At 39.4% G+C, this 11,159-nt stretch overlaps 1 protein-coding gene across 1 annotated transcript; it reads left to right on the plus strand.

The window, feature by feature from the left end:
• The first annotated feature begins 141 nt into the window (after positions 1-141).
• On the plus strand, positions 142-8,700 carry FKBP7 (FKBP prolyl isomerase 7). Its single transcript, XM_067549162.1, has 4 exons — positions 142-817; positions 3,590-3,741; positions 7,547-7,680; positions 8,324-8,700. The coding sequence occupies exons 1-4, from the start codon at positions 600-602 to the stop codon at positions 8,483-8,485; spliced, it is 666 nt and encodes a 221-aa protein (XP_067405263.1). The 5' UTR covers positions 142-599; the 3' UTR covers positions 8,486-8,700.
• Positions 8,701-11,159: the final 2,459 nt, after the last annotated feature.

Genomic DNA, 11,159 nt, shown 5'->3' on the forward strand with positions numbered 1-11,159 from the left:
TCTCTGCCCCCTGGGCATGGGGGCGTGCAAACGAAGCTGGGCCGCTGCACAAGGACGAGGGCGCCCGAAGGAAACACGCTGCGACTGCACGTGTGGAAACAGAAACGCGCACCCCCAAAGCCCTCTTCCCCTCCCCTGGCAACCCCGCCGGGACACACACACTGAGCAAACACCTCGCCGGCCATAAGACAAGCCTGCGACACCCCGCACCAGCGGAGAGAGTGTAACACGCCCGCTCCCCCACAAGGGGAGACTTGAAACACTCCCTGGGAGGGAAGGAATCGAACTCAGTCCTGGGCAGAATCCCCCGGGAGCGCACGAGACTGAACAGCCCTGCACGCTGCACTTAGCGCAAACTTCTTTCTAGGCAATCAAAAATTGTCCAGGGGGGAGGAACAAATGGGCAGGCCCACAGCGCCCTGACCCAGCCCGTAGCAACGCGGCATCCTGCAGAGTACGAGGTACACGCCCCCAATCCGTGTGTCAGTCTGACGTTGAACAATGCCACGCAGCTGAGCCGGCGTGGGGTCTCACTTCTGAGTCTTCAGAGCCCAAGTGTCCGAGTGAGAGCAAGGCTGCGAGCGAGCGGTTTAGCAAGCATGCCGTTCCCAGTCAAATTAATGTTTTTCTTACAGGCTTTTGGTCTTCTTACGATCCACACGCACGGGCAAAAGAAAGAGGATATTACTGCAGAGGAAGTTAAAATAGAAGTCTTACATGTTCCTAAAGAATGCAAGCCAAAGAGCAAGAAGGGGGATATGCTAAATGCACATTATGATGGCTACTTGGCCAATGATGGATTGAAGTTTTATTGCAGGTAAATAACTGTGCTATTTATACCATTCTTCACCAGATTTGCTTCTCCTCTGCAAATAAAAAAATAGGCACACGTTCAGCCTTTTGTTCCCTTTAAATCTGCGTTAAAGCAGATTTGACTATATAGAATCTGTTCAAAAGGAGAGCAACGTGTACAGTGTCCAGCAAGTACAGTGAGGTTTAGAATGATATAAATGTATAGCTAGAGCAATACTTTCAAACTACAAATGCTGTAAATATCATTATATAGTAATTAAGCCACAATCCTGCAGACTCAGGCCTTATAGAAAATTGTATTTGTTTAACTAAATTGTGTTTAAAAACTGATTTCGTTAAATCAACGGCACCCTCTTATGAGGGTTATTTCAATGTTGTTATTATTTCTTATGTTATTTCAATTTGAGTATCTTAAATAGTATAGTTTTTTTGTGTAGACTAGGCCCGATGAACGTGGGCAACTTTGCTTACAGTGGGTCGAGGCACACACATGCATAAGTTTTCGCTGGATCAACGCCTTAATATGTATTCTTCAATCAGTAAAAACATCAACTTTTTTTTTTTTTTTTTTGATGCAGCTGGTACCAATTGCAGCTAAGCTACTTGACCATTCATTACTATGTAATAAGTTTGAAGTATGTTAAAAAGATTAACTTTTACAGTTTTGGATCCAACAGATATATTAATTCATACAAAACCTAAACTTAAAGAATATTAAAGTTTTCTTGATTTTGGCCTTTCTTTCCCTGAGCCCAGTGTGGAAGCAGCATGCTCAGTTTCAGACAAAATATGCACGAGGAAGCCCACTACCAATTGAAATAGGATAGTGTTGATAAGTTTTGGTAGAGATCTAGGTAATTCTTGAAACTGCAAGTTATTACCTGAACTGCAGCATATAAAATCTTTAAAACAGGGAAATCCCATTGGAAGACTCTAGGCCAGATCAATAGTAGAGAGACTTCACTGAAAGAAAAATGGAAGGAAATCCACATTATAAATACACGTTAAATATGGCTGCATAGTGGGACAAATAGTGCCACATTGGAGCTGTGCTCCACTGCCTTTGCATTGCTCAGTGGGGATAGAGAGCAAGAATTGTCCCCACAGTGAATTGGAAAGGGAATTGCCAGCCTGCACATGTTCATCATGTTGTTTTCATTTCTGGATAAAGTAATTTTTAGCATGTTGGAATTGTTTCAGACCTAGAAAAGAGTGCATCCCTCAAATGACAACTACATACATGCCAAGTATAAAGTTTTCTATGAAACCCATTTCAGTTTTCCAAGCACAAAAACATCTGAAAAATGTTTGAACTAGTGAATCCCTTTCTTTCCTCACATTGTCCAAAACAGAATATATTAACTTTTGTGCTGAGAACAAGCAAATATCAGTCCAAAAGAGACGTGGGAAATGTTATAACCCACTGAAAACAGGAATTTCAAACAAAAATGCTTTCTTCACAACAACTATACTGTCAGTAGTACAGTGCTGTAATGCATATAATCACAAATGGCATTGTATTTAGATAACTGAAACTAAAAAATGCTTGCCCTAAAATAAAATTTGAAAAAAGTTCAATATGTATACAGAGTGTGATATTGCTCTTGTGTTAGTGTAATTTTGTTTCTTTTAAATGCTAAATGAAATAATTATAGGCCTGAATCTGCTGACCAGAGCTGGGAAATTGTCTCTCTTGTGCTCCCAGTGCCTCTCCTGGCTGCTGCCCAGTTAGCATGGGGAGAAGGAGGAAAACGGTTGTCCTGCAAATACTTGTCTCTGTGCTTTTTAAAGATAGTGTTCAACTGTGTTAACCCCCGAACCATCGTTTCTCTTCCTGAAGTTCTCTGCCTTGTTTACTGCACACCTTACAACTTCTTCAACAAGTGGGGCTGGGGTCCTACAGATAGCAGCCTCATTTATTACACAGCCTTGATTCATTCCCATAACACAGTCTGTCTTGTGAAAGAAATAGTACAGGATGATGTAATTAACAACTGTATAATAATGCATACACGGGAAGGGGGGTTCACAGTCTTAATTATGGCATTTCCTAATTTTTGAGTGCTTGTTTTTTCAATTCTAACAATGTTCTTTTGACACAGTTTTTTGATATAATAGGTGACAGGGAGAGGCACTGCATGTTAGGGGAACACTTGGCAATGTGGCAGCAATGGAGACGTACTGTCTATCAATTTAGCGGGTCTGTTGAAGACATACTCGGTCGATGAGAAAGCACTTTCCTGTCAACTCCTGTAATCTGCCCAAATTAAAGGGGATGTCTCCCGTCAACATAGTGTAGTGAATATACTTCAGCAAGGTGATGTAAGGTACATCAATTTAAAAGTACGTTACATAAGTAACTAGTGTACTTTTACATCGACCGAGTGTGGTAGTGAAGACAACCCCTAGAAGCTGAATGATTGGTGGATTACAGAAATACTGGATCTCACAGTTTTGCAGCTCATTCTGTGTGTTTGTTGTCGGGGGGAACATTTTCTCTCCCAGTGTGATTTGGAAAAAACTCTGCAAAGGGAAATTCCTGGAGTTTTCTTCTCCTAGTGCACCTCTTCTGCATGTTTCCTGCGGAAAGGTGCAATTTTAGCACTGAATTTTTAATTGTTCTTTAACAAACTAACTCCCATTGAGGTCAATTATCTAAATGTCACACTTTCCAACAATGGTACATTATTTAACAGTGATTTTTTTTTTTTTTTTAATATTTGAGCACTTAATTTGTTGCTATCTAGTCACTAAAAGCTTTTTATTGTTTTTGTAGTCGGACACAAAATGAAGGCCATCCAAAATGGTTTGTTCTGGGTGTTGGACAAGTCATAAAAGGATTAGATATTGCTATGATGGATATGTGTCCTGGAGAAAAACGGAAAGTGACAATTCCACCATCATTAGCATATGGAAAGCAAGGCTATGGTAAAAAAAAAATTAAAATTCATATCTGTTTTTTAATTCTGCCTTTATGTTTTCAGATGACAGAAAACAGTGTTGTAAATATTTACTTGCGTTTTGATTATCCAAGCTTTTTTGATTGGGGTTCATTTGATGGCTGCAATTACAGGGTCTGATCCTGCAAGCTCTTACTCACATGAATTCTTATGCACGCATTTAGTCCCAAGGAGTGCAATGGGGTTGTTCATGTGATTAAGGCCAACTCACATGAGTAAGGATTTGCAGAATTGGATCTATAATCACAGGTCCATGCTAACAAGCTCTCTTTCTTTTGCTAGCAAGGAACTTCTGTGATAGGAGCATTGCAACTGCTAATAGCGCCTACCGTGTGAGAGTGAGAGAGAATATCATCCTTTCATTGCTGTTATTTGTATTATGGTAGCATCCAGAGAACTCCTTCAGGACTGAGCCTCCATTATGTTGCCAGTTCCTGATCCAATCTGTTTACAATCTAAATAATATATCTTATTTTTTTAAAACAAAAACCACAATTGAAAAGCTATCAAAAGGAATCAGATCTTCATCCCAGTACTCCATACACAACATGCTTACAGCTATTTAAGTTCTAGCATCACAAGACCGTTAGTCTTACCCTCCAGCAAGTGCGGTCAGCTCTTACATTAATTCTGCAGGCAACTGCAGAGCTGCTTTCACATGAATGAGGAGTTCTATGCTAACAGCAAGGAGAGCTAGGAGTGGTCATAACTTCAGTGCCACATTCCTGTTTGATTTCCAGAGCCTCTAATATCTCTTTTTTGCAGTCAGATGAGCCAAATATAAGAATTTTTGCAAATGTGTGTTGGAGACAAGTTCATTTAGGATTGAAGACAAACAGGAGGGGTAAATTGATAGTTATTTTTAAGTGGTCTTTAGATACAACTTTATGAGGAGAACTTTCTGTTGGAGAAAATAAATACAGTTCACTGACAGCAAGAGAAAAAATAAGATTTGCGGACAGCTATTGTTTTATAGGAATTTTGTGCGTTTACTTATCTGTTTTGTGAGGCTACCAGAAAAGCCTTTTGAGTTCAGTATAAGTTATTAAATATTACACTAATAATTATTATTTGTCTCTTGTTTATGTACATCCTTATTCCTGTTGCATTACATTCATGTTTAATTTCTAAGATTTGGATGCTGCCAGATTGGCCCTTTAATAAAATTTTATTTTTTTTTCCAATCAAAGCAATATGAGATTCATTATACACCACTCTTAATTAATTAACCAAACATTATTTGTTTGGATAACTGTCTTGGGACTAATTTAATGAGAAGTTTCATAACTCATCATAGTAAATATTGCAGTCAGCTCTACCACAGTGAATGAAGCACAGGAAACCCTATCTGAATGTATGACATTTAGGTGTGCAATATATAAGACGGCTGACTCAAGACTTAAAATCTTATCGTGAAATGTTTCAGCTGAATGGACAATATTATATTTTAGTTCTTTGTAATCCATCTCTGTCTGGGAACGTGATGGGGCATTGACTAAACATGCTGCTGCTGTTCCATGATCATAGTCTGATGATTTCTTCATGCCAAAATTCCATGATCCATCTTCACCCTTGATGCAATTCCACTGACACCAGTAGTTACACTAGGAATGAATTTGTCTTATTGGCCATAGCAAGAAATGAACAAATCTTGCCTTGTAGCAACAAGAAAAGTCATTGATATTAAATAAAAAGTACTTTATTAAAATCTAACCTTAGATGTAACTGTTTGTTCTAGGAAGTGCTTGAAGAAAGAATCTTTTTCCTGCAACATACTTGTCCTCTGTCTCAGCGTATTCTTGCATGTTGGGGAAGATGACTGTCTAATCTTGAATTAGGATGCATGTCACTTTTTTGGTCTTTACATGTGTTTTTTCTCTGGTATGTATAATTCTTAAAACTACTTCCACGAAAGTCTACCTTGTTAGCTTATATTAATATATATTAGATAAACTTGTTGCAAATAGATGGTATACACACTTTTACACATTTGAAACAGTTTAACAAAACATATATTTGTACTCAAAATGTAAACCTATTTATTCATTATAGATATCTCAAATGAGAAATACCAGCAATATTGGTTTGTTTGCCGCCTTCTCTTAAAGAAGAAAGCTGATTTACGTTTTAATCCTCAGATCTAATAGGACATATAGAAAGTAAAAAGTAAATTCTGATGATAGACTAGCTTAGTTACTAGCTTTAGTTGAGCCCGCATACAGTTAGGATCCAGCTGTGTGTTTATACATTAACTGCACGTTGCATGGTTTGTCAAATGCATGTTTTGGCCTGACTCGTTTAGACCTCCTTGTTATCTTATTTTGTCTACCATTTCAATCTCTTTCTTTTAGAAAGCATGATACAGTAGCACATCTTTGTAGTTAATATTTCCTCTACATATTTGACACCAGAGGGTGGTTTGACATAGGAATATTAAAACCCACCTTCATTCCATCTCTGGGACTGAGCAGATCATTCTTATAGCCCATTTGTCATGTGTTGATCAGGATTCTGAATACTTGAGCCTGTGTCTGTAGCCTCGCTCAGAATTAGCTGCATATTTCAAATCCTATTTTATTATTGGTAAATCCCTTAACAGTAGATACAGTTGTATAAAAATGTTTTTGCAGAACTTGGCAGCTTTTATTACCTGTTTGCCTCCATCTCAAACATTGAAGGATTGAAGCATGCATCATTACTATAGTCATTTCAAACCACACTGTTGCTTTTCAATTACAAAATAAAAACACCTGACTGTAGCCTGGCATACTGCAGCATGTGGAACTGTCAGGACTTCAAAAGGAGTGTTCTAAGGATCATTTGTATATACTGTTGTATTTCAAAACTTCTTTTAATGCAAGGCTTACTAAGGAGGGTTTTTAACAGTTTGGAATCTATTTTCACATTTTTACTTAAATGTCTGGACACTTGAGATGAGCAACCTGAATAATATCTGTCCTGAATATTAATTTTGTTTCAGAGAAATAGAAGAGTTATAAATAATGCCTGAAAACATTCGGCTCTGAATATCAGGATTGCCATTGCAATTCCATCTCATTTCCCTTTTGCCAGCACTCCAGCAACCTCCTTCTCTGAACAAGACCCCTTCATCTATTACTCTTGATTTCTTCTGTGGGCTTCCTGGTGGCCTAAGACCCCCAATTTCTTCTGCATTCTTCTGTGGGCTAGCTGGCCTTCTCTCTCATCATGGATTTATTTCAGTGTTTATGGGGAGCTGCCTGCTGCCTCCCCCCAAATCCATTAACTGTCTTTAAGGGAACTGGAGGCTGCTTCCTCCAGTACTGTAGAAACAGGAAAAGGTGGAAACACTCCTACCCCACACCTGTACCTCCTAATAGTGAGATAAGGTCAGAGACCTTGGGAGCTAGAAAACCCAAAGGTGACTCTCCCTCAGCTTTCTACTGCCAGCCCAGCAGTAGAAAGGACATCTGATGAATAGGAACCAACCCAGCTGTAGAACCCAAAGAACAGGCCACTAGGCAATATCTCCCAGAAGACGCAGGTAAGGAGAGTTGTCCTAGGTTTAGTGAGGAAGAGAGTTGAACTGGGTCAAGAATGAGGTAGGAAGGAGCTTAATAGTGTAATATTTAATTCCAGGGGTCAGATTATTATTGAGGTATCACACAAGTCTGAATATTACACTATTGACCCATTCCTAATATATAAATAGAAATACTACTCTATGAGTGCATGTACCAGTAACATGATTGTTGATCAATGTGACTCCTACAATGTTTTTGTTATATTCTTAGCACAAGGCAAGATTCCACCTAATGCAACATTGATCTTTGAGATTGAACTGTATGCAGTGAATAGAGGACCACGCAGTGTTGAAGCATTTACTCAAATAGACCTGGACAGTGACAAGAAACTCTCTCGAGATGAGGTAACATGACTCAACTGACTTGGGAGAGATCACTTTATATATAAACCACTACCAATAAACCAAAGAATGCATTATCTCTATCTGAGCTGCCTCTGATTTCATCCTTTACTTACCACTTTGATATGTTCTGCATTTTACTCTCAGGCAGTGTCTCAAGTCTGCCCTTTTGGGGAATGAGCATATTGCATGTGTAGGGTCCACTGATATAGTTAAGAGGTTAATTCAGACCCTACACCCACTCAATTCTTGTTCTCTCTGCTGCAACAGCCAACAATAGTGTCAATTATGGTTTTGTGAGAGATATTTGCCCACTACGAACTAGTCAGAAATCACCAATCTCATTTCACTTAAGCTCAATTTTCTGTTTTATCTTTGAAGGTGTTTATTCATTGAAGATTTTTACTATGCAGTGTTACTTTATATTGAGAAAATAGTCAGGGTGATAACTATTTTAATACGTGCTTTTTATCATAGAGTTGCTAATGCTTTGCTCTTTTTGGTGTACTTTTGCTCAAGTGTCAGAGCTTTTAGTTAGTCATTTTATATTTGTGATATGAATGCCTACAGTCTAGGATTTATCATGAGCTCACATAAATGAACTCTGAGATATGTTTGGTATAATGTTTTAATTTTTTTCTTTTAGATAAATCATTATTTGAAGCAGGAATTTGCAAGAGATGGTAAAAAACGTGATGCATCAGTTCATGATTCAATTTTAGCCGATATATTTAAGAGAAATGACAATGATGGAGATGGCTTCATATCTGCAAAGGAGTACAATGTTTATCAACATGATGAACTATAGAAAATTATTTCTAAAATCTCCTGGCTGCTTTCTGTACTCTAGATTTAAAGAATCCTTAAAATGAACATTCATTTTGTCATGACGTTTTACATGGTTTTTTTTTTGTAATGGTAATTTTTTATGCCTGTGAAGATAAGTGCTAAAATCTTACCAGTAACATTTCAGTAATAGAATGGGATACGTTTTACAAAAAAAATAAAATTGTGCAAGACTCACTATGCCTTGTTACAATCTTTAATTCAGGTATAAAATGTTGTGGTTTTGTTGGACCTAATTTAGCTGAAATTAGCATCTGCTTGATTAAAGCAGAGCTCTGTTCACACTGGTACTCCTCTTGTATCAGATACAATTAGAATCCTGATATTAGCACACTCAGAATAATGGTGTGGTTTCAGTGTCGCTGCTGAAACAAAAGAGCAAAAGAAGTAGAAGACAGGATTCCCTGGAACACAGAAACCTATCAAGGTGAAGGATCATGAAAACACACAATAAAGAAAATTAGACAAAACTTACGAGCTTTCTTTCCATGGGAGTTGAGTAATGTTTGTGGGGGAAGTTAGGCTCTGACCACACTGAGCTGAGGCTAACTGTGGTATTGAAACATGGTTATTCTCTGCAGACTTCTAGCTCAATTTCCTCAAGGAGGGTGGAAAGGTATTTTGGAGAACTTTGCAACAAAAGTATCAGTCTATTTTCCCCAAAATAAGTAAGATTCCAGCTACAGCTGCCTAGACCATTTCCTGAAATTTTGGAATTGATTAGGTCAGGGGTCAGCAACCTGCGGCACACGTGCCAAAAGTGGCAAGCATGCCAACTTTGAGCAGCACACAGCGCCCTGGCCGGAGCCACACCACTCCATGCTTGCTGCAGACACTGCTGGCGGAACAGGGGTTGCAGAGTCATCCCCGCCACTGACACTGCTGCCAGAAAGGGGTTGCAGACCACCCCCCGCTGACACCAGCACTGGGAGATTGGGGGGGGGAGGGGAGATTGGGCACGGCCCTTTGTTAAGATTGCTAACGCCTAGATTAGGTGTTGCATTCAAAAGTTACTGCTTATCTACAGCCAGGCATACACAGAAATGCCAACTTTATGGCATTTAAATTCTAAAGAGCCAAGCAGCATTGTGTTTTATTTGAATGTGTAATCATTAGATTACATGTTAATTGTAAGTTTCCACTAAAGTATGTACATGCTGAAACTAGCAGCACCAGAACAAAGCAGAAAGGCTGCCACCTATACATAGTTCCTACTTCAGATAGAGCAATGGTTCCCAACCTGGGGTGCAGCACCAAAGATTACAGGGGCTCTGTGGGGCTTTAGTAACATTGAGATCATTTAGCCCTCCAAGGCCCACGCCAGCCCTGAGCTCTGCACAAGCTGGAACAGAGGATCAGCCCCCCCCCCCCCCCCCCAGTCCCAACCCAGCCAGACACCCGGCCAGAGTGAAGCAGCCCTACGCTAGTGGGGCCTGGAGCAGCCCTGGCCAGCCTGCCAGCACCCACCACCTCCATTTCCCTCAGTCTGAGGGACGGGAAGAGGCAGGGTGTGCAGTGGTAGTTGCACTAGGGAAGGCTTAGTTTCTTACTCAGTTTCTTACTATTATTATCCTTATATGTGTTTATAGGGGCTATGTGTTTATGGCCAGGTGCCAGGGTGGTGGTGAAGCAGGGGGGGGGAAGAGATGCATGTTTTACCTAATGTTAACTAGTGGGGCTTTCACTCAAAAAGGTTGGAAGCCCCTGAGAAAGAAGGAATTAGAATTTTAAAATTGCATGAAAAGAAAGTCAAGCATGCCAAGCAGACATTCCAGCAGGGCCTACCTCTGCCAATTTCAATATTATACACTGCAGTGCCCTCTGCTGCATGCATTCCCCACAATACAAACTTTTTAATTTTTTGCAGGGAGGGGGGAACCAACTTCTGTTGGTGAGCGAGACAAGCTTTCAAGCCACCCAGAGCTTTTCTGCAGGTCTGAGAAAGGAACTCCCACCATCACAGAAGTTGGTCCAATAAAAGATATTTTGTCACCCAGCTTGTCTCTCTCAGAGCCTGGGACAGCCACAGCTACAAATTGACTGCATACTTTTTCATTTTGATATTGGGCTCTAAAGCTATTCGACCAGAGAGCTAATAGGCAGGATTCTGTACACTATTTTCACAATGCAATATAATTACGGTATTGCTAAAATTGTTTTCTCCAAATATGTCAAGCCACTGAAGTCAACAGTAAGTCTAAAAGCTTAAAAATAAATCAGATTTGAGTTAGCCAAGTGCAAAATGTAGACCTGTTTGTGGACCCTACAAATATAATCAGAATATAGATATGGTGAATTCACAGCCTAACATGGAATCCACATCACCAGTTATCTTTTAACTCTTCCCTTTTGTAAATGGGGCCTTAAACTGAGATAGCTTTTAATGCGCTTTTAATTGGATACTTCAATTAAACATTCATGATAGTACTAAATTATTAACACATTTTCTCATTTTACCATCATACTCTGGTGTAGTTACGGCAATATATAACATCTTGCCACACCAAATGTGCCTAAGCAGCTTTTATAATTAAATTCCAAACTATTCTGCTAAAAATTGAATTCCAAAGTAGCAATTTCAACATGTGTATATTACTTTAAAATGAGAAAGTGCCACAAAGAAGAAAAGTAGCACA

This window comes from Emydura macquarii, unplaced genomic scaffold (genome assembly GCF_026122565.2).
Source record: "Emydura macquarii macquarii isolate MOO-44397 ecotype Brisbane River unplaced genomic scaffold, CSIRO-AGI_Emac_v2 contig_1253, whole genome shotgun sequence".
Lineage (NCBI taxonomy): Eukaryota > Metazoa > Chordata > Testudines > Chelidae > Emydura > Emydura macquarii.